This window comes from Silurus aristotelis, assembly GCF_946808225.1.
Source record: "Silurus aristotelis genome assembly, chromosome: 28".
Lineage (NCBI taxonomy): Eukaryota > Metazoa > Chordata > Actinopteri > Siluriformes > Siluridae > Silurus > Silurus aristotelis.
The window spans coordinates 2,364,890-2,389,797 of NC_139601.1; the positions used below are offsets into that span (position 1 = coordinate 2,364,890).

At 40.1% G+C, this 24,908-nt stretch overlaps 1 protein-coding gene across 3 annotated transcripts in view; it reads right to left on the reverse strand.

The window, feature by feature from the left end:
• The window catches only part of tafa1b (TAFA chemokine like family member 1b), a 151,249-nt gene that overhangs the window by 16,100 nt on the left and 110,241 nt on the right, over positions 1-24,908 (reverse strand). For all 3 annotated transcript variants that reach the window (XR_014532149.1, XM_083533485.1, XM_083533484.1), the window contains exon 4: positions 1,370-1,510. Coding sequence is in view for 2 of the 3 variants with exons in the window: in XM_083533485.1 (XP_083389611.1) it covers positions 1,370-1,510 (141 nt within the window). In the remaining variant the exon portion in view is untranslated. The remainder of the gene's footprint in view (positions 1-1,369; positions 1,511-24,908) is intronic.

Genomic DNA, 24,908 nt, shown 5'->3' on the forward strand with positions numbered 1-24,908 from the left:
TGGGAGATAGACAGGCAGGCAGACAGATAGACAGAGAGATAGGTAGGTTGGGAGATAGACAGGCAGGCAGACAGATAGACAGAGAGATAGGTAGGTTGGGAGATAGACAGGCAGGCAGACAGGCAGGCAGACAGATAGACAGAGAGATAGGTAGGTTGGGAGATAGACAGGCAGGCAGACAGGCAGGCAGACAGATAGACAGAGAGATAGGTAGGTTGGGAGATAGACAGGCAGGCAGACAGATAGACAGAGAGATAGGTAGGTTGGGAGATAGACAGGCAGGCAGACAGGCAGGCAGACAGATAGACAGAGAGATAGGTAGGTTGGGAGATAGACAGGCAGGCAGACAGGCAGGCAGACAGATAGACAGAGAGATAGGTAGGTTGGGAGATAGACAGGCAGGCAGACAGGCAGGCAGACAGATAGACAGAGAGATAGGTAGGTTGGGAGATAGACAGGCAGGCAGACAGATAGACAGAGAGATAGGTAGGTTGGGAGATAGACAGGCAGGCAGACAGGCAGGCAGACAGATAGACAGAGAGATAGGTAGGTTGGGAGATAGGCAGACAGATAGACAGGCAGGCACATAGACAGATAGGTTAGGTAGGGAGACAGACAGACAGACAGGAAGGCAGGCAGACAGAAAGACAGACAATTAGATGTGTGTGTTTGTAGAAACACAAGCACTGCTAAGATCTCAGAGAGTAGAGTTTTATATTCAATACACGAATACATGAATGAGGAAATCAAGAAGCCTGCTCTTGTCTTCGTTGCCTTCAAAGTTCAGATAAATCTTTAAACTGGTTTCTCCCTTAAATATATACATTTCTCTCTCCACCTAAAGGCTTCTGTATGGTTTTCCTACACATACACGGTTTGTGTTCGCTGGCTAACGGGTTCAGTAAAGGTTAACTAGATTTTCGGGGCTTCCAGTAGCATTTGCATGAGATTTGAAGAAACAGTTTAAAATAGCACAGACGTGACATGATGTGACGACTTCTCTGTTTCGACAAATATCTGCACCTCCTGGCCGTCTATACAGCTGCACATGCAGCCGAGTGTGGAAGCAGGATGAGCTTTTACTCCAGCTTGCTGAGCTGGCCTTCTGTGTGATTCTCTTGCAGAAAAATATGAGTGAGTTTGTATACCACACTCAACACTCTACAACCTGCTGTTGCTATGGTGAAAGAGGGATGCAACACTTTGGGTCTTGCAGTACTTCATTTATTAAAATGTTCATTATTGCTGTTCTAATGCTGAAATGTGTCCACTAACGCTGAAGTGTGTTTACATGACAGCAAAAATGGGAGAGGGGGATGTCGGAAGGAATTATCCTGCATGAAACAGGAAGTGATGTCGTAGCTCTTACCGTCCACACAGGAGGGCTTGTTGCGTGTCGTTCCTGCTACTTTGCCCGGCAGACACGAGCACTTGACCGTCTGCGAGCGCTCCTCAATGCGGTTCTTGTTGCAGCACCGATGGGCTGCGATCACCTCACACGTCCCACCCTCTGTACACACGCACACAGAGACAGTCAGTTCATACAGTATATCGGACATAAACACACATTTGCTGTGTGTTTCACTTCATATTTGATGCTGTATTTACTACTTGGAGCTGCTGTGCTCCTTCACTGAGGAAGAGTGTGGCACTGATATGAGTCACATGGACTCGTACACGGACTCTTTAGACAAACGCACATGTACATCGATTGATACATGCTTCAAAGAAAACCTAAATAGAAAATGATATTAAAAATATATATAAAGTATATATAATAGATATTAAGGGTGTAACAGTACACATTCATACTGAAATTTTCAAACACAGGGCTTCCGTTGTCGGTACACGTTTACAAAAATAAAATCCTTTTAACGTGCAGAACATAGTTTCAATCTGTGTTCCCTCAGGAATCTATTAAGTGGTGGACCTCAAGTTTTATCATTATTATTGAACTTGAAAACATGCACAACAATGCCAGGGGTATAAAAAAGAAACTAGAGTTACAGGCTACTCACAATGTACCGGAAATACAGTTTGTTTTGTGCATGCATAAAAACGCTAAAGAATCCATAGCGCTAGCGTTAGCTGCTAAGCAGGAAGTGGCTAGCGGCTTACACTAGCGCGATGGATTCTTTAGCGTTTTTATTTCCAGCTTCATGAATTTAAATTAAAAGTACAAAATTCGGACAATTCCACATATCGAGCGAGTGAATGAATGAAGGATGGAAGGAATAATTATTAAATTAATTAGTTAAAGTAGAAATAATTAGAACAGATAAGTAGATCAAATCTTTAGAAAATTAAATATTAAATGTAAAAAACACACACATCTGTATTATGCAAATGGGGTCTAAAAAGTTTTAGCCATTTAATAAAAAATGTCCATTGTTTTATTTTATTTGATCAGTTTAATACGTGCCAATTTAAGTGATTAATAAATTGAATGAATACAAATATATTTTACTTAATTTTCTTTAAATTTGTCACATAAAGTACAGTAAACAGTATATGAAGATTTATTTGTACCCAGATATTTTTTTTTTTCAAATTTGGTTAATTATTTACTTAAAATGATGCTTCATTGAGCATATTTAAAGATAAATAGGAAAAAAATATATATATTTATGTATTTCATTCATTTGTAGTTAAATGTAAAGAAATTTTTTATTTGTATGTAAATTTCAAAAGTACGGTTCTGTTCTAGTAGGTGTATTTGTCTCCAACGTATACACACACACACACGCGTACACACACCATTGGAAGTACAGCATGAACATTCTGACTTAAAAAAAAAAAGCCTGCAGCAAAACTGAAATAATGAAGAGGACGCCTGAAGGAAGAATGGCGCAAGAGACAATAAAGAGCGATAGACGAGAGGTAGGTAACACATGGAGATTTGGCATATCTCAGACTTTCAGCTCATTTGTACTTTATTTCAACATTAACTACGCAAATCCGTCATGTGCATTGCAGATCGTATTCTTTTTACACTGCTACAATTTCAGAACATTATAATAAAATGCACAATATGGACCAAACTGTTCCCACAAAGCGGTACACACAATTGTACAGGTTGATTAAACAGTTGATTGAAAGTTTCCTTCACTTGAACTAGGAGACCCAAACCTGTTCCAGCATGACGCTACTCCTGTGCTCCATGAAGATGCTTCACATGGGTTGGAGTGGAAGATCTGACCTCAAACCCTATTGAACATGATAAATGTGAATGCTGACTGCACCCACAGGCCTCCTCACCTCACCTTCTTCAGTACTTGACTTTACCAACACTCTTGTGGGTGAATGAATCGCCACAAAACTTGTGGAACATCTCCCCAGAAGAGTGGAGGATATTATAACAGGAAATTGAGATTAAATGTGGAACATATACTTGGGTGTCAAAACTAATAAATTGACTATGTGCAATAATATGTCGATGTAGGCAAGTTTTATGTACACAAATGTGGATTTGTTCAAGTTTATTTTAGTTTTAAGGCATTTAAAAAATATTTTTTTTAATCCATAATACAATTAATAATGAAGAGCTCCTTAAAACACTCTGAACTTCAGGCAAAATACTTTGATTGAACCTCCAGGTGTAATTATAATTTGTTCGACATGATTTTGTATTATTTAAAATGTTAATCTTTTATTTTGTTTATTTATTTTGATTGTTGTTAAATTGATTCTTAAATGTGTTTAGCAGTGGAATGATGACAATGCCTTTGTTTGTTATGTAAGGGTTTATTAAACAAAAAAAAAAAACGTAATAAATAAATAAATATATATAAAAAAAATTATAATATATATATATAAACTTATACTGAGCTGTCTACAAACTTTTGTCGATTATAGTGTACAGTATATAAAAAATTATGACACCCCTGGTGGTCTGGAATTTACAAGGAGATGTTTAAGGAGATGTTTCTAACACTTAAAACAAACCTGTTTTTTTAGAAACAAATCCCGTCTCCTTGTGCATTCCAACCTTTATAATTATTGCACTCATTAAGCCTCCGCAATTTCGCTGACCAATTCTAAAGTGTGTTAGAGCAGAGCAAATCCGACGCCGGGACTCGGGGTTCAGAATTATTCTCTGACCCTGCAGTCAGCGAGAAAGCCGAGGCTTTGTTATTTTGATCGTAGTCTGGTGTTCCTCAAGCTTCTGCCCCCACCCCCACCAGGTACCAGGAGACACCTTGTGTGGGTCAGAGGTTTTGTTTGCACTTTCTCACCGATGTACCTGATTCAGCTCATTAAACTCTGCTGAAGACAATTCTGCCTTGATCATCTGAGTGGGTGTTTTTTCAGCAGACGAAAAAACTGAAAAAAAAAAGTTGAACTCCGATCAGTCCCTTGTGAATAAGCCTGAGGATGACTGGTGAGTTTAACAGCCAATTAAATGCACTGAAATGGAGTAATAACGTGCTGTGGGGCATCGGCGCAGGGTGAGGTGAGGCGAGTCCGAGTCGCTTGAGATTCCTGTTGCTGGAGTCAGAGGACGAACACACGCCGTCTGACACGTGCAATAAAATCAGTATTATTTGTGCTAACACCTTTCACTTCTTTTTGCCATGGGTCTGTCCCAGGACCACCTCACCCTCATCCACAGCACACAGGAGTACGTTTAAAAATGCTCGATTTCAGCTATTTTCATCTGCACATCCCTCAGAAAATGATTTGAGATTCCACAAAAAGGAGCATGGAGGTGCTTTAGTTTGAAGATAGCGACAATAAATCCTGTTCTGTAGTATTGAAATGTATAATCAATTACTAGGATGGCCTAATACCTTTGTTTTAACAGAAATTAATGATATTCCCCTGTATATCTAGTTATGGAGATATAAATCAGCCAGAAAGCTAAACCATTTATCAGCCTCATCTACAGGGAGTTCTGGGAACCAGGTTTTTTATTCATGCTTGTGTAAAAAAAAAAAAAAAAAAAAGCCCTTATTAAAATAAACCAAATGTATAAATCTAACAAAAATGTTTTTCATATTACGTGTGGCTCATTTACACAATGCCACAGATTTGTCAGCATTACACGGCTCATACTGGATGCAGTGTGACTGCAAGGCGAGACGGCGCTCAGGTGGATTATATATAAACAACACCTCGATGAGTGTTCATGTAAGCAGGTACAGTACAGCTCATGATACATCTCACAGCTTGAAAATCCTGACAGACAGTCGGGTGATGAAAACAAGAAGATCCTCTCCTCCGTCTGCCCCATACCAGCCTTAATTACTGATAGGAGGCGAAAGAAAGGCCATCTCAATCCCCTGCATCAGGAGTTATAAGTCCCTACTTTCAAAAGCATTGTTCCGTTTCTCTGAACAATAAAAAGTACCTCAGGATTTGGGGCCTATTTGGGTTCTGTATTAAAATTTTATGTACAATTTTAGTTTTACTGTTTATTTCTTTGGATAAAAATGTCCCTTATAAATATACTAATATGAACGTGAATATGGACGTTGATTAAGTGTATAACGAAGTGTCTAACACAAGCACAGTTCAGTAACTCGAAGCATTCAGCAGGCAAGTGTGCTCTGGATGTTGAAGTTTCAAGTGCTGTTGTGTATTTTATTTATAATTGCAATATGGTGCGTATATGTTGCCATTCAAAAGATAAACCCTCTAAAGAAAAATACAGTACAAGATGTTTTGGCAGGAATTGCTGGTGGTTTAGGAGGTAAAAGCACAGTTGAGTGTGTCCTGCAGGTTCATGTTTTGAATGTTTTTATGTGGGTGTGTGTTGACATTTAAAAAATAAACTCGCTAAAAAAAAGTTCGCTTCGCTAAAAGCATTGGCGGCCACGGTTCGGGTTTGCTTGTGGCTCAGTGGGTAAGAACGCAAGTAAGTATGTACTTGACATTCCAGGTTCAAACCCCAATGAATGTTTTCTTGATAAGCATAAAGCTTTGTATTTTTCTTTTTTGCTCTGTTTATATACTTGAAAAGTAATTCCCCTAAAAAAAACTTAGCTTGGTATAAATTGCCGTTGGCTCAATTGATCAGCCCGCAGATAAGTGTGTCTAAGGTTAAGGCTCAAACCCTTGTGTGTGTTTTCTCGGTAATGACATAGTGTTTAAAAGATAAATCACTGAGAAAAAAAGCGTATTCTGCTGGGGGCACTAGCCGCTCAGTGGGTACCAGAGGTGGCAAAAGTACACACATCCTTTACTTAAGTAAAAGTACAGATACTCATGTTTTAAAATACTCGGGTAAAATTTGAAGTACTGATTAAACTTTTTTACTTAAGTGAAAGTAAAGAAGTCTTGGCTCTGACATGTACTTAAGTAAAAAGTAGTTATTACTGCTTCCTGTTTTAGCTGTTAACTGGACCTCACATCATAGATAGATAGATAGATAGATAGATAGATAGATAGATAGATAGATAGATAGATAGATAGATAGATAGATAGATAGATAGATAGATAGATAGATAGATAGATAGATAGATGGATAAATGGATGAATGGATGAATGGATGGATGGATGGATGTGATAGCCTAGTGGGTTAATGTCAGTATCCCCACAAGGATGAGTTTGAGAGTTTGATTCCTGGTCGAGCTGGTTGCTGTGTTGGTAAATAAAACTTCTGGACCTTGTGCCCTCTGAAAACATTTCAATTCTGTCCTTTCTGTGTTGGATTAATTTCTTGATTGGTCTTTAATGAAAGAAAACTCCAGCAAAAAAAAGGCACTTCTGTGGTAGCTCAGTGGGTTAAGGCTTGTGCCTGAACATGGTCCTTAATATAGTCCACGCTGCTGATAAGGTTTCAAAGCCAGTCCTACATGCCTTCTTTCTTACTGTGAAACAAAGTATGAATCCTCCAAAAAGCATACATGCTTTTCAGCAGTGGTCGCTCAGTGGTTTAAGGCTTGTGCCTCATCTAAACATGCTTCCAAGTCTGATCTCTTCCATAGTTGAGTGGGTTAAGGCTGGTACCTCACTGATGGTGAGGATCTGGGTTTGAATCCTGCTTTCTGCCTGCTAGTTGTGATGTAGTTTATGTTCCTAAATCTTTCTTTAGCTTTATATTCTTGTGTTGATGGTTTAAAAGTAGATAGACCTGCTCTAAACAAGCTTCCGGGCCTGTCTTCCCTGATGGTTCAGTGGGTTAAATCAGGTTTCTTGCTTTTGTTGGGGTTCAGGTTTCGAATCCTGCTTTCTGTCTGCCAGTCACGATCAGGATTCACTTCCTACATCTTTCTTTAGTGATATATTTTTTTAATGGGTTGAAAAGAAATATAGACCTGCTCTAAATAAGCTTCCTAGCCTGTCCTCCCCAATGGTTCAACGGGTTAAGGTGGGTATCTTGCTAGTGGTGGGGATCATGGTTCGAATCTTGCTTTCTTCCTTTTATTTACAATGTGGGTTCAACTTGTGCTACTTACATCTGTATTTGCTGTGTTGATGGTTTGAAAAGAATGATAGACCTGCTCTAAATAAGCTTCCTAGCCTGTCCTCACCAATGGTTCAACGGGTTAAGGTGGGTATCTTGCTAGTGGTGGGGATCATGGTTCGAATCTTGCTTTCTTCCTTTTATTTACAATGTGGGTTCAACTTGTGCTACTTACATCTGTATTTGCTGTGTTGATGGTTTGAAAAGAATGATAGACCTGCTCTAAACAAGCTTTCCAGCTTGTCCTTCCTGATGGTTCAGTGGGTTAATGCTGGTGCCTTGTTAATGGTGTGAATCAGGGTTCGAATCCTGTTAGTCACATTATGGGTTTGCTTCCTATGTCTGTCTTTAGCATTATATTCTTGTGTTGATGGTTTGAAAGAAAAGATAGACCTGCTCTAAACAATTTTTGCAGTCGGTCCTTCCCGATGGGTCAGTGGATTAAGACTGGTATTTCGCTGTTGGTGGGATTCATGGTTCGAATCCTGCTTTCTGTGTTTCTCTCTTGTATGAATTTCTTGTTATGAAGCATGAAACGAAGGATAAACCCCCCAAAAAAAGAAGGTATGTTGTGGGACTTGATGGCTTTGTGGTAAAAGCCTTGCCTCTGTGTTCAGAGGTTGCTGGTTCAAATCTGGCTTGTCCCCACACTGGGTAACCTGTGTGGAAAGAAGTGTCTGGTGAGCAACGAGGTAGTTGACTGTAAACAAAGGCTGTGAAGACCTGCTGCTTCACAGCCTCAGAAAAAGTAAGGGTGATAGGTTTTTGACAGACTTTTTCCCTATATATGCAAAACTAAGTCGATACTTTTTTGAACGTTTTTGCTTCATAACCCCCTGTTTTCAGCTTCTCAGACACCGGGGGGGGGGGAGGTGCCCGGATATTGCCCCCCTGCTTCAGGATACGCCCTCCGAAACCTTCCACATCCAACCTTCCACGCAGCCATTTCTGACACCTTCCTTACTACAGCCACCGGAACCTTCCACACTCTTAACTTTGAGCCCTGGCCGGGGTTTGAACCAGCAACCTCTCAACCCAGAGGTAAAGCTCTACCAATTGAGCCACAGGATCTCCTGCAAGAATCTGATTTTTACGACCTTTTCTGGTTCTTTTTTTAAAAACTTTTTAAACAATTTAAAGGAAAGCTAAGGGGTAGGAATCGAACCAGGGGAGTCAGATAGCAGAGGCTGCATTACTAACCACTACACTACCACAGGGGTGGCAAACAAGGCTTTGCTTATTGGACTCTTGGCTTTTCTATAGTTAGGAGACCAGTGTTTTCTCTTAGATCATGATGGTAGAGGGTCAAAACTTCTCCTTCCTGTACATTCTCTCAGTAACTCGAAGTCTATGAGAAGTGACTCAGGTACAAGAACCACATCTCCAACACCTGCACCACTGATATTCCATGAACTTCTGTACCAGTATGATCCTCCACGCCTACTTAGATCAAAAGGTGCTGGCTATCTGTTGGTTCCTCCAATAATGAAGATTACAGCAATAATGAAGATTTGTTTAAGTCGAGGTTGAAAACATATTTATTCAGTCAAGCCTTTAATCAGTAGATTTTTTCTCAGGTAAAGGCTCAGATCTGGAGGGAACATGATATAGAGTGTTTGGTGAACTGGGATATTTGTATGCTGTCGTCCCCTCACATTCACGCGTTCACTCAGGTTTGTTGATGGTGGTGTGGTGGGTCGTCTCTTATCCCAGAGATCCCTCATGTCTGTGTTTCCTTCTGGTTCTCCCTTTTAGTCATGCTGCCATAGCGAGTCTTGCCGGAGTCCAAACTGCACAGTGACTTTAACTCTCATGCAACAATAGGTACACTTAATAATCCATATCCTTCTCTTCCTGTCACCCTCTTTTCTCTTACTCTCTCTCTCTCTCGGTCGAGTTAAACATGCTCCTGAGGCTCCAGTGACCACTGTTCCTGTCCCTCTCCCCTCCGTGGATCTTCCCACTTCGTCCAGGCCTGCCACTGGATAGTGTTCTCTTTGACTGGAGGCCACTCTGTGCAGCTGTGGAAGGTTTGTCATCAACGCCCTTGGGTGGTTCCATGAAATTCCGGAGTAAGAACGGGAGCTTTGAGGATGGATTGGACTGTAGTTGATGTCAACAGTCTCCTACACTGACTCAGGAATACAGTTTGCTTTTGATCATCATCACTGTACCCCGCAACATTGTATACCTGCCACAAATGGACATTCGGTGTAACCTCTTGAGTCTGGTTCCTCTCAAGGTTTCTTCCTTATGCCATCTCTGGGAGTTTTTCCTTGCCACAGTCGCCACCGGCTCGATCATCAGGGGCAAACTTACTCATAAAGAACATATTCATTTTTAATCACCGCATTATCTGTGTAAAGCTGCTTTGAGACAATGTTCATTGTTAAAAGCGCTATACAAATAAAAATTTATTGAATTGAATTGATTTGCCAGCAACCAATTTTAATGATCTTTCATTGTTCTGTTTTTAAAAACTTCTTATAATGTTCAATATGAAACTAGAGGTAAGACTCGAACCAGGGAAGTCTTTCATCATAGATCACTAATGGCATTACTCAAAACTTTGTTAGACATGTAAATAAGCAGGAAAGATGGAGACAACGACAAAGAGACACAGACACAGCTTTAGAAAGAGTGAGAAACAAATAGAGAGACAACAAGTGAGAGACATATACAGTGAGACAGAGACATTTACTAAAAGAGACACAGACAATTAGACAGAGAAAATAGAGAGACAAAGATAGCGAGATATAGCCACTTCCTGTTGGACGTGTTTATCCCGAGCGACTCTTAATGATCTAATTTACTAAATGAGCAGTAGTGAGTTAAGGGCTTGCTCAGGTGCACAAAACTGGCAGCTTGGAGGTGTTAAACATGTATCATATGTACAGCATGTGGGTACGGAAAGTATTCAGACCCCCTTAAATTTTTCACTCTTTGTTATATTGCAGCCATTTGCTAAAACCATTTAGGTTCATTCTTCTTCCTCATGAATGTACACATAGCACCCCATACTGACAGAAAAACACAGAATTGTTGACATTGTTGCAGATTTATTAAAAAAGAAAAACTGAAATATCACATGGTCCTAAGTATTCAGACCCTTTGCTCAGTATTTAGTAGAAGCCCCCTTTTGATCTAATACAGTCAGGAGTCTTTTGGGGAAAGATGCAACAAGTCTTTCACACCTGGATTTGGGGATCCTTTGCCATTCCTCCTTGCAGGTCCTCTCCAGTTCTGTCAGGTTGGACGGTAAACGTTGGTGGACAGCCATTTTTAGGTCTCTCCAGAGATGCTCAATTGGGTTTAAGTCAGGGCTCTGGCTGGGCCATTCAAGAACAGTCACGGAGTTGTTGTGAAGCCACTCCTTCGTTATTTTAGCTGTGTGCTTAGGGTCATTGTCTTGTTGGAAGGTAAACCTTCGGCCCAGTCTGAGGTCCAGAGCACTCTGGAGAAGGTTTTTGTCCAGGATATCCCTGTACTTGGCCGCATTCATCTTTCCCTCGATTGCAACCAGTCGTCCTGTCCCTGCAGCTGAAAAACACCCCCACAGCATAATGCTGCCACCACCATGCTTCACTGTTGGGACTGTATTGGACAGGTGATGAGCAGTGCCTGGTTTTCTCCACACATACCGCTTAGAATTAAGGCCAAAAAGTTCTATTTTGCTCTCATCAGACCAGAGAATCTTATTTCTCACCATCTTGGAGTCCTTCAGGTAATTTTTAGCAAACTCCATGCGGGCTTTCATGTGTCTTACACTGAGGAGAGGCTTCCGTCGGGCCACTCTGCCATAAAGCCCCGACTGGTGGAGGGCTGCAGTGATGGTTGACGTTCTACAACTTTCTCCCATCTCCTGACTGCATCTCTGAAACTCAGCCACAGTGATCTTTGGGTTCTTCTTTACCTCTCTCACCAAGGCTCTTCTCCCCCGATAGCTCAGTTTGGCCGGACGGCCAGCTCTAGGAAGGGTTCTGGTCGTCCCAAACGTCTTCCATTTGAGGATTATGGAGGCCACTGTGCTCTTAGGAACCTTAAGTGCAGCAGAAATCTTTTTGTAACCTTGGCTAGATCTGTGCCTTGCCACAATTCTGTCTCTGAGCTCTTCTGGCAGTTCCTTTGACCTCATGATTCTCATTTGCTCTGACATGCATTGTGATCTGGAAGGTCTTATATAGACAGGTGTGTGGCTTTCCTAATCAAGTCCAATCAGTATAATCAAACACAGCTGGACTCAAATGAAGGTGTAGAACCATCTCAAGGATGATCAGAAGAAATAGAAAGCACCTGAGTTAAATATATGAGTGTCACAGCAAAGGGTCTGAATACTTAGGACCATGTGATATTTCAGTTTTTCTTTTTTAATAAATCTGCAACAATGTCAACAATTCTGTGTTTTTCTGTCAACATGGGGTGCTGTGTGTACATTCATGAGGAAGAAGAATGAACTTAAATGATTTTAGCAAATGGCTGCAATATAACAAAGAGTGAAAAATTTAAGGGGGTCTGAATACTTTCCGTACCCACTGTATATGTAAGCATATGTACAGTGATTATATTACAGTGACTGCCTGCTGATTCTTAGCTCCGTAAACTAGTCTACATCTGTGGTGAGAGAGAGTTAGGACTTTATACACCAGTGGATTAAAAAAGACGCGCAGTAACAGAAAATCGGTTGTTCGGCTGAAATCGGTGCACAGTGAAAATAAAAAAAATATTTCACCAAATCACTGGAAACTAAACTAAAGTAACGAGCCGGTTTTGAAAATGTAAGAAGTAAAAAGTACAGATATTTGTGTAAAAATGTAATGAGTAAAAGTAAAAAGTTGTCTGAAAAATAAATAGTGGAGTACAAGTACTGATACCAGAAAAATCTTTTTAAGTACAGTAACAAAGTATTTGTACTCCGTTACTTCCCACCTCTGGTGGGTACGAACACAGGCACGCATGTACTAAACAGTCCAGGTTCCGGTCCTTTTGTTAGTTTTATTGCTAATCAAATATCTCCGTTTATAGATGTTGTAATTTAGAGATAAACTCCGTAAAAAGGCAGCTGAGACAGCTTTGGTGGCTCAGTGGGTACGAGCGCAGGTAAGTGAGTTCAGGGTTTAAGCCTTGGTGCTTGTTTTCTTGCCGATAGGTGCTGCCATTTCAAAGATAAACTCCGTAAAGATCACTTGTGTTATAGAAAGTAGTGGCAGCTCAATGGGTAAGAGCACACTTAAGCATGTTAAAAAATCAAGCCTTTTTTGTTGCCATTTTAAAGATAAACACCCTCAAAAAAACAGTAGGTGATAGCAGAATGCACTGTTGACTTAATGGGTACGGGCACACGAAAGTATTGTAGGCATTCTTGATCCAAGGTTCAAGATCTTGTCCGTGCTTTCTGCATAATCTTTGCATATAGGTGGTGCCATTTAAAAGATAACTCTTAAAATTGGTGCATAGTAATAGGTGACAATGGGTAAGAGCACAAGTAAGTATGTACTAAGCGTTCCTTGTTCCGGGTTCAAACCCTGATGAATGCTTTCTTGATAAGCATAAAGCTTTGTATTTTACTTTGTAGCTCTGTGTATGTATTTGAAAAATAATTCTCCTAAAAAAAGAAGCTGCTTTGCAGATCTTCCTGTTGGTTCAGTCGGTAAGTGCACAGATAAATCCGTCCAAGAGCTACCAGGTTCAAGCCCCTGTTTTTGCTTTCTTTGTAATCACTTTTTGTTGCCATTTAAAAGATAAATCACTAAACAAAAACCCACAACGGGCTAGTGGCTCAGTGGGTATGAACGCAGGTAAGTGTGTAATAGATGTTCAAGGTTCAAATCCTGTTAAGTGTTTTCTTGATTGGCATGTACCTTTGCCAATATTTGACGAGAGGTAATGCCATTTAAAAAATAAATCCATTAAAAAAGCCTACTCAGCTAAAAGCAGTGGTGGCTCAATGGGTACGAGCGTAGTTTCCAGATGTTCAAAGTTCAACCCTAGGTGCCTGTTTCCTAACATTGTAGAGCTGTGTATATAATTGAAAGATAATCCCCCATAAAAAAATATTTAGCTTGGCAGAAATAGCCATTAGCTCAGTTAATAAGTGCACAGGTAAGTGTGTCCAAGAGATCCAAGCTTTGGTGTGTGTTTTCACACAATCACATTTTTTTTTTTTTTTGCTATACAAAAGTTAAATTAAAGAAAGCTTCTTCAGAAGGAGGCACTAGTAGTACGAACACAGGTAAGTGTGTACTATACAGTCCAAAATCCGTTTCACAGATAAACCGTTATAAAAACGCTGGTGAAGGGAGGCACTGGTGGCTCAGTGGGTAAGAGCATGTGTGAGTGAGTGCTAGCTGTTTCTGGTCAAAGGTTCAGTCATTGTTCACTCATCACAAAAAAGCCAGTTTGCCGGAAAGCACTACATCTTGTTTTATGGATAATCACTTGCCTATGTGGATAGGTGTATTTTAAAGAAAACCTCGTGAAAAAGGCCTGTTTAGGAGAAGCCCCTGTTAGTTCAGCGTGTAAGCGTGCTGGTACATGCCTTCTAGTCTTTCCAGGTTCGAACCCTCATGTCTATGTTCTTAATAAGCTTAAAGACATCTCTATATATTATTTAAAAATATTGGAAAGATAATTTCCCCTTGGCAGAACGCACTGGCAGCTCAGTGGGTAAGAGTGCAGTTAAGTGTGTACTAGATGTTCCAGGTTTAATCCCTGGTAGGAATTTTGTCTGTAATCACATAGTGTTGCCATTTAAAAGGTAAACCCCTAATAAACAGGACACTGGAGGTTCAGTGAGTTAGAGAGCAAGTGATTGTGTTCTGGTTGCTCCTGTCCTGTTGCATGTTTTCGTGATAATTATCAGCTTTGTTTATGTGTGTGTGTGTGTGTGTGTGTGTGTGTGTGTGTGTTGCTATTTAAAAGATAAACCCCCTAAAACAAACCAGACATCACCACAATCTCTGGTTGTTCAGTAGGTAAGCGCACAGGTAAGTGTGTATTAGACGTTCCTGGTCTGAGGTTCACTCCCTGCTCAGTGTTTTTTCTAATAATCACACAGTCTTCCATCTAGATGGTGCAATTTAAAAGATAAACTCGCTAAAAAATCTTGCTGGGTGGAAATCCTTAGTGGTTGTGTGGGTAAGAACAATATAAAGTGTTTGTTAGTCAGGTCAGGCTCACGTTCTTTAGTGTGTTTTCTTGATAATCACATAACTAGTTATTTATGTATCAATTTTAAAAGATAAACCCCCTAAAAACCACATTTTAACAGTGGGTGGCTTGTGGCTCAGTGGTTAAGAGCACAGCTAAGTGTTTCTGAGATAGTCCTGGTTCCAGGTTCAAGCACTGATACATATTTTTCTTTAGTGGGAAAGAGCACTGATAAGTGAGAGCACTGGTAAATGAGAATATCCTAGATGTTCAAGGTCGCTTTGCATATAGGTGTTGCCATTTAAAAGATTAAGCTCTAACAAAGGCAGCTGAAGAAAAGGCTCTGGTGACTTAATCCGTAAGAGCACAAGTAAGTGTTTGCTGGATGTTCCAGGTTCAATCATTGCTGCATATAAAATGCAAATACACCCTGTGTAAAAGCGCTTTCTGGTGGCTCAGTGGGTAAGCACACAGGTAAATGTGTACTGGGCATTTCTGGTTCTGAGTTCAAAACCCTTTATATGCTTTTCTGATTGTTAACATCTTTGAGTATAGGTGTGGACATTTAAATGATAAATCCCACAAAAAAGCAGTCTTAACAGAAAGAGCTGATAGCTTAGTGGATAAGAGCACAGGTAAGTGTGTGTTAGAGATTTCCATTTGCAAGGTTCAAGCCCTGGTACATGTCTTTTTGATAATCACACAATATTGCATATAGGTGTTGTCATTTAAAAGAAAAGAAAAAAAAAGCTTATTGAATAGAAAGTACTGGTGGCTCAGTGGGTAAGAACGCTGTAAAGTGTTTGTTAGTCAGGCTGTTTTTGTGCATTTTCTTCATAACTATGTGGGTGTAGGTACCATTAGCACGGAGTCACTGGTGGCTCAGTGGATAAGCGTGCAGAAGTATAACCTTGACGTTCCTGGTTCGAGGTTCACGCTCCGATGCAAAATTTCTTAATAGGAACAAAACTTTAATGATGTCATCTAAAACCAACACACCAACACCAACACACCAACACCAACACCAACACAAACCGTTTCAGTATCTGGTAGCTCAGTGGGTAAGAGCGGAAGTAAGTGTGAGTTAGATGTCTCAGGTTCAAGTCCTATTACGTGAGTTATTGATATTCACATGGCTTTTGGTGTCGTCATTTAAAAGACAAACCCTGTGACATGCAAGCAGGTAGGCAGGTAGGCACGTGAAGTGACAAGAAGACTATTGTGGCTCAGTGGGTAAGAACACAGGTAAGTGTATACTAGACCTTCCAGGTTCAAACCTTGCTACATGTTTTCTTGTTTGATAACTGTTCTATGTAAAAGATAAACCCCCTAAAAATAGCAAGTTTGACAGAAAGCACCGGTGGCTCAGTGGGCTAGAGGTGAGGTTGGGGCTGTCACTGCGAGCACACAGGATCGTGACCGCCTCTGGCGAGCTGAAGGTGCTGGAACCCGGTGGGACACTAAATCTGGCAAAGTGAGAGAAAAAGAGTGAAAGCCAGTATGTCCCAACTGGGGCTCCTGGAGAGGTGGAGGGAGGGGTTATGCTACTCTGGGCTATTTATATATATATATATTTATTTATTTATTTATTTTTATTAACTCTATATATATATATATATATATATATATATTTTAAACCTTATCATTTATTTATTTTGTTACATATATATATATATATATATATATATATATATAAAATAAGTTTTTTTTTTTATTAGTTTTGCATAGTATTTTACTTTTCAAATAAAGTTCACACTTTTACTTACTTACTAACTAAAAATGAACCTCACCTGCACAATCTTGACCCTTACACTTACAGGCAGGTCTTGAACCCCAATCAACAGCACATACATAGACACATACACCTTGACTTACCTACTGAGCTATTGGAGCTGACAGACCACTCTCAATTCAGCATATTTACCATTAAAAGTGTCATAAGGTGTAACCATGGGAGAAAAAAGCAGAGGGCACGAGACTTGAACCAGAAACCCCAGGCATGAGGGGTGAGCACAGTTCCACTAAACCACCAAGGCTTACAGAAACAGACCTGTTTATAGAGAATTTATCCCAGTGTCCTGTGGGCTGCCAGCTGAGCCGTTTTTAAGTATTTAATCTGAGCTTCTTTGGCGAGGCTGCTCTGGTAGCTCAATGTGTAGATGACCAGGTGACAGTGTGTAAATGCAGAGGTTCAAGACTCACTTCCAAGAGTTGCAATGAAATTTAATTTTATATATAAACACACTTATCGGTGTGTGTGTGTGTGTGTGTGTGTGGATGATAGATACACTTTTTTAATGTACTATCCGACTGGCCCCACCTTCTCTCAGGGTAAAAGATATACATCAATACTCTTTTCTGTTCTGGCACTGAGGTGGTGGAATGAACTTGCTCTTGTTGTCCAAACAGCTCAGTCACTGCCTATCTTCAGATGATAGGTGAAGACCTACTTCTTTCCAAAACACTTTAGCGAAGGCATTTATTTTTTCCCCGTGTACATGTATTAAAAAAAAAAAAAAAAGCGTGCTCTATAGTATAGGGCGTCTTATAAGTGCATAGAGGTCATGGTCAGTTCTTTTGTAAACGAGGAAAAGAAGTCACATGTCAGATGTTTTCTCTTCTACAGTCATTTTCCATCATCGGTACAGTGGTGGTGGCACCCTTCACATCTTTCACACAAAAACACACACTGTATGTGTATTTCCATCCATCCATCCATCCATCCATCCATCCATCCATCCATCCATCCATCCATCCATCCAATTATCCATCCATCCATTCAGTCAATTTACAAACTTTATTGCAAGGAAAAACTTTTCAGAACCTACCAACTGTTCCCTCACCAACATTGAATTCTTTTTATTCCGAAATAAATGTAACAGAATAACAGCAGATTAAGTGTCTATACTGTTACAGCGTTCCCTCAGACTTACACAGCACTGACACTGGAGACTCCTTCCATGAATGAACCACTCATAGAACTTTGGGTAGACGTCAAATTGTTGGCAGCACTATTGTGAATAGAATATAAATAATGAAAAATTATATGAAACTAATTCAAAGCGTTAAAACTTTTTTTTTAGCATTGGTTTCTGCAAACCTAAGCGTTTTATTTGCATCACTTGTACAATAAAGCTTTAGCACTTTGGCCCCGGAGCTCATCTCCCTCACCATCTCCCTCTTGTCACCACCATAACCTGAGCAAAGGAGAAGAGGAGAAAAAAAAGTGTGTGACTGGCAATTAATGAGTGTCGCCCCTCACAACTCCAACAGTGGCCATTATGGTGTAGCATATTGTGGAGGCAACAGCCACGGCATTGGGAATGAGCTGGGAAAATTACACCGCTGTTGGGCAAAAAAAAACTAAACTCTTTATTTATTGTTGTTTTTTAACTTTCTGGCACAAGCCCAAGGAAAATGGCACCATGCATTTTTGGATTTATTCTCCCTCTGTCTTCAAACCTTGGCTTCGTTAGAACGACGTCTCGTTCTTTAATTGGGACATGCCTGGATTCTTCACTTTAATTGAAGCACTTTTTTTTTAACGGCGCGGCCCGAGCCTGTTTAAACGAACACATAAATCCAGGCGAACGGCCATTGATCACATGGCAGCTCGTGATAATAGAACGAAAAGCCTCCCGGTCGTTTTGAAGTCGAGTCGAAAGAAGGAGGGAAAAAGTAAATGATGCGTTTTTCTTTTCCTCCAGCACACAAACACTTCTGATTTGTGGGCCGGAGACGGAGAGACGAGCCGTCGAACGGGACATTATTTCGATATGTTGTGAAAGACGGTGTTTTTTTTTTTTTTTTTCTCGATTCAAGTTGGAAGGGCAACAATCAGGAGTGACAGCCGGTCTGGAATCGGGTGTGTCTTTCTTACTTCGCTGATCAGGAAGCAGAAGCTGAGCGTTACATTTAATCATCCTGAGTATACTTTATCCAAACAGTCCGAGCTTTTTGAGTGCTAGAGCAAATTTCTAGCACCTGAGCAGTATAATAACTGTAGAAAAAGTAAAAAACAACCTCATTCTTCTTGTGTTTTCATTTCCTCAAGCAAGTCACACAGGAAATCTGAAATGAACCTGATAAGAGCCAAGAAAATGCACTTTGTACAGATTTTATAGTAGTATTAACAATAGGAGCTATTATATTAGTGGTATTAGAATAAAGGAATACCAGTGGAAATATTAATAGTATTGTTAGCACAAGGATTAGTGTTAGTAGAGGAAGCAGCAGTAGTAGTAGTAGCAGTGGCTGGCCATCAGGGTCAGCAAGGCCTTCAGAATTAGAATCATTTACTTACATTATAATTTTTTTTGTCCATTAATAAGCTTGAATTTTTCCCAATAATATTTTCTCTTTAGTTAATAGTGTTTCTCTCAGGTGCACTGCTTCAAGCAGTGTAATTTTACATTAAAGTTCATCCATCCGATCACATTTCAGCCGTCACATTACGTATAGCCTGCAACAATGAACAGTGCAAGCTCTTGTTAGCTTCAAATCCAAGCTGTTGGCACTTTTGGCCACTCCGAGGCCCTCTAGAAGGCGTCCAATCACATCGGCATTTTCGCATCCTTTGATTGGACGGTCAGAGAGCGCACTAGTCAGAGCTCGCAAACTGCGTCTGTAGAAAACTGCACAAGCCCAAATATATTTGTGTGGATTTAATAGCTGGGGGTTTTTTATGTCACAATGACTGACAAAAGAGAAGAAATTGATTTGGTCGCACTTTTACGGCCATTTACAAGTCAGACTTTTCTGAAAAAAGCTGGACATCTTGGGGAATCTTTGCCCAAAACAGTTTATATATACAATTTGCCTACATTTTAAATCCCCAGGAAAAACGTAATGCAAGGAACAAATGCACAGAAATGCCGGGAAAACCCTGAGTCATTTTACAAGGTTGATATTGATGCTACTGCTATAGATGAGGTCAGCAGATGGTGCAGTTGTGGCTGCAGTGAAAGAAGATTTGTTGAATTGTGTTCATTGGATTTTTCTACTTTAGCAATGCCATTCATTCTCGCTGCATGATAAAATACTGCGACGTACCGCGTTTCCGTATAATATTGATGGTTTGAATCGCTGTGGTGTGATAATGATGGTATTAAGAAGTGGATTGATTCAGGTAGGACACCACTGAAAGCCTCAGGGTGAAATACAAAGCCACTGAGTAATGAGCAAAGAAATAAGAAACACTTATTTCAACACAAATTCCGTGAAATAGCGTGAAAATGTCTGTAAAAAAAAAAAAAAAAAAAGACCGCCAAACTAAGTTGGTTGGAGTTTAAGGGTATACCCGTGTGCAGGACTGAATTTTTATCACATATTAATAAATATGCACTCGGTTTAAAGTTCGATCGCTTATGGAATATTCAGGAATAATTCACACCCTCTGCATTTTAAATGTCTATTCATGCTGAGCTGATGTACGACTCGGTGCAGAAGAAACTGCGGGTTACAGGAGGGGCTACCTCCTTCTGCGTGATGGTAGTTGAGTTGGGGGTGTGTGCCGTCTCCAGGTCTGGTTTTATAGAGAATCTAGTGTGTACAAGCTAACACAAAATTAATGTTTACTATTAGCCTAAAGGTGGGGTAGTGGGAAAAAAATCTGCTAAATAATTTAAAATATTTATATAAGAGTAAATGATTTAAAAACTCAAATCTATATTTGTGTCTATTTGAGAATCATCTTTAGTAATGATTTTAAGCCCAGCCTGGCATTTAATGCATGCACGCACGCACACACACACACACACACACACACACACACACACACACCCCACCTGATCTGGTGTTTTGAGGGGACATGGAACAGAAAGTGAGTTTTACTCATGACCCACCTGAGTGAAATGACCTGCGTTAGAGAGCAGCTCGTTCAGGTCAGCAAGTCTTTGCACTGTGTCGCTGTGCCCTACAAACACACACTCAAACACACACACATTCAGACACACACACAGTGGCAGGGGCTCTGTGACGCAGTGAGCTCTCGCGCACGTCGATGGAAGGCGAAATAACAAAAGCAGGCCCGGATAAGTGGGTGAGGAGAAGTGTCAGCTCACTGCTAAATATATTTCACACCATTGTGGAGCGGATCGTAGGCACGGCTTTTTTACTGTCCCTGCAAGAGGGATTTGTTGATATGAGAAGCGCCCGGGGACTGAGGGGATCTGAGGACTCGCAGGAAAAACTAAACTCAAAAGTACACACTGAACCAAATATGTAGGAAATACCACACACACACACACACACTTACACACTGTGTTGTGCCGTGAAAGAATAATGCTTAAAGACAATGAGACATACTGCATATTTTTATCCATTTACAGTTACGTTTATGAAACAGCATAGCTTCTATACAAATTCATTAGCAAACTGTTGCGACAGAAGAGGAATCATAACCAGAAGGAGCTGAAAACTGTGGGAAATGACTACAAACAGGGAAGACAAATCCAAATCACAAACCAGGAGGCCTTTGACCTAAAATGATTATTAGGTCATTTAAACTCTGTGTGTGTGATTATTTGTTCATGTTTTTGATGGGGATGCAAGATCATAACTGGCACCCTCTTCCCCCTCCAAAAAATGAGGGGAGTAAATAATAGAATAAATACACTACATACAGCACCCCTATGCACTGCATAAACGTGCACACCTCTGGGCATAACTATGCTTAATTAGCTAAATCAAAGTGTGTGAGTGTTCCGGGAGTTGGAGTCCAAGGCGGCCATATTTGAAGGCCGTAGTGCCTGGTGGGAATCTAACTGGGAATGGGACTGGTGGGAATCAGTTCGGCTGTAGACTCAAGTAACTTGGTGCAAAACATTTCCAAAATACTGCCTTTCTACCCCCATTATAGCCAGAGAGATAGTCATGATCGTAATATTTTCTGAAATAAATGAATAACATAAAAAAGGACCTTGTTAGCAAAACCTTGCTTCTGGGTGGGAAGCTGCGAACTTCACCTTAGATAAGCACTGGTTCATATTTGATCTGCTACTTTTAACTAGAAGCTAATTCCTAATTAAGTCCTCATGAAGCACCGAGTAATATTTTCATGAAGGATAAATAATGAGATATTACAGGTTTAATCCACAAGCCTTTTAATGGATAGAGACTGTGGTGCTGTCTGGAATATTAAGCTGCCTTTTAGTTTAATAGTGCTTAACCACGTGGTTTTTGTGTGTGTGTGTGTGTGTGTGTGTGTGTGTGTGTGTGTGTGTGTGTGTGTGTGTGTGTGTGTGCTTTTTTTGTGCACTTATGTCTCAGTGGAATCCTCCATGTGCGTGACCTCCACACAGATAACCAACATGGCCTGCAGGCAAGCATAAGGTGGTGCACAACACTGTTTTGCTCTCTCAACACACACACACACACACACACACACACACACACACACACACTGAGTCTAAAACAAGTAAAAAGTTCTAATGAGATTCTCGAAGCAGAAATGTGTGCGCACACACACAGACACACGCACAGTGCTCACGTTCCTCCCTCACAAGGCCCCTGTAGGAGTTTTACAGATTCTGGTCAGCAGGCAGCATCTCAAGCAGCTCTTTGTGGAACAGAATTGCGCCGCAGTTTCTGGATCGAGCTCATCCCTACGTTTGTGTTCGAATTCTTTACACCAGAGGCTGTTGATTCATGCCCTGACTGTGGCACCTATAATTTAATGTCCTCGTAATACAGAGTATGCTTTTGTTTCTATAGCAACGGCTATCACAGGGTACGTGTACAGCTTTGCATATTACAAGATCCTTTAATAAAGGATTTAAAAAATATTTAATGAAGAAAAGGAGATGATCCTCGATGTTCTTAAAATTGATGCATGTGTGTAGTGCCTATAAAAATTTAGTAGATGACCTAGCATAAAAAACTAAACAAAACAACAAAAACTATAAAAACAAGAAAGCTAGCATACAGAAACTATAAAAACAAGAAAGCTAGCATACAAAAACTATAAAAGCAAGAGAACTAGCATACAAAAACAGAGCGCTAGCATACAAAAATGATAAAATCAAGAGAGCCAGTATAGAAAAACTAAAAAACAAGAGAGCACACAAGCAAAAACTAAATAAATAAAAAAAAAACAAGCTAGCATACATAAACTATAGAAAAACAAGATATCTAGCATACAAAAACTATAAAAACAAGATAGCTAGCATACAAAAACTATAAAAGCAAGAGCGCTAGCATACAAAAACAGAGCGCTAGCATACAAAAACGATAAAATTAAGAGAGCCAGTATAGAAAAACAAAAAAAAACAAGAGAGCACATAAGCAAAAACTAAATAAATAATTAAAAAAAACAAGATAGCTAGCGTACATAAACTATATAAAAACAAGAGAGCTAGCATACAAAAACTATAAAAACAAGAGAGCTAGCATACAAAAACTATAAAAACAAGATAGTTAGCATATAAAAACTATAAAAACAAGAGAGCTAGCATACAACAGCTACAAAAAATAAACAGGAGAGCTAGCTACCTCAGTACCTGACTTTACTGGTGCCATTATGGCTGAATGAATCTGCATTAGCACACTCGAAAATCTAGTAGAACATCTTCCCAGAAGAGTGGAGGTTATTATAACAGCAATTAAATGTGGAATGTGAGGTTCAATAAGCCAGGAACTACAAAATTTGTCTACACATTGCAATTCACATTGCTCAGTTCTCTCTCTCTCTCTCTCTCTCTCTCTCTCTCTCTCTCTCTCTCTCTCTCTCTCTCTCTATGCTTTCTTAATAAACCCTGGTGATCTACTCCCAGCGGCACAAGCTAATTTCATGCTATTCGTGTTACAGATACAGTCTGGGGTAATCAGGGCCGGGTGAAAGAGCAGCTCACTGTTTCTTCGCCCCGCTCATTAAGCGCTTGATATCGCCTGTTTATCGCTCTCAGTAATTACAGTTTCCATTCCGCTTAGTGGCAGTGCTGTGTGTTCCCCATCACCAAACACAACACCATGCATTCTCAGCCTGCATTCTCTCTCTCTCTCACTCACACACACACACACACCCATAATAATCATAAATAAGAAAACAATCAGATTCCAGACGAGGACGGCGCTCTGAGAGGCTTCGGCTCAGTTGGATGATGAGCGCTCGGCGCTGATGAGCTGCTCTCGGAGATCCTCTGTGATTCCATTACGCTGTTTTGTGCCACTGAGTTTTAGCTCAATAAAGAGAAATTCACCATTTGTGGTTCAAAAGTAGATTAGATTTTGCACCGATGGAGTCACAGTGCAGTGTGAGCTGCGCTCGAGCTTCTTCGCTCGTGCCTCCTTCAGTTTCTTGCAAACAGAAAGTAGCCTACATAGTGGAACACCAATGCGCCGTCATCTCACTCAAATCTAATAATTTAAAAAGTCAAATCTTTTATCTCATATGGGTGGTAGAGATTCTCAACTATTTATTCACTTTTTTTTTTTTCATTAAACCAAACAACCAATAAACCAACCAAACAACCAGAAAACTAAGAAACAAAATTAAATCTAAACAACCAACTCTAAACCCTACAACCCAATCAAACAACCAACCAACAAACAACCAACAAAACAACCTTCAACCAACCAAATAATCAAACAACCAATTAAACAACCAAAAAAAGAGACCAACCAACCAACAAACCAACTAAACAACCAACCAACCAACCAACCAGCCAAACAAAAAATCATTTATCTACCAACAAACCAACTAAACAACCAATAAACATACAACTTACCCACCACACAACCAAACAACCAACCAAAAAAAAAACAACTAAACAGCCAACAAGTCAATTAAACAACCAAAAAACGAAAAATTATTCCAATGAATATTATAATTTCCCCAAAATATAGACCCCCCTTTAAAAACCACATGACTAAAGACGCACCCTTTGCACTACACAGCATGGAACAAAACAGGACAGATGTTTCCACACTTAATAAACACTCTTCAAACTGGACAAATGTTATAAAATCCAAACACACCCACGGCATGCCGTCTAGATGGGTTTTTTTCTTTGTGTCAGTGGAGTCTCACACGTTAAGAAAGTGAATGCAGACGAGATAGGAGAGTGATGGAGGAGTGACGAAGAGTCGGTGCCTTGACATTTATCCGCAGTGTATGAAAAGTTATTGCACTTCTCTCCCACACAACAGCAGTGAATCAGGACAACTCAAAGCGGTGCTGTGGTGTTTTTTTTTCCCTGATACAGACCGGAGAAAAAAACGCTGAGGAGAAAAAAAGGTGTTATTTTTTATCTGTCTGAGACATGAATGGACGAATGAGATGAGCTGGAATGACAGTGTGTTAACAAGACATGTCTGTATTTTATATAAATAGCTGCTAAAGAAATAAAGAGCGAAT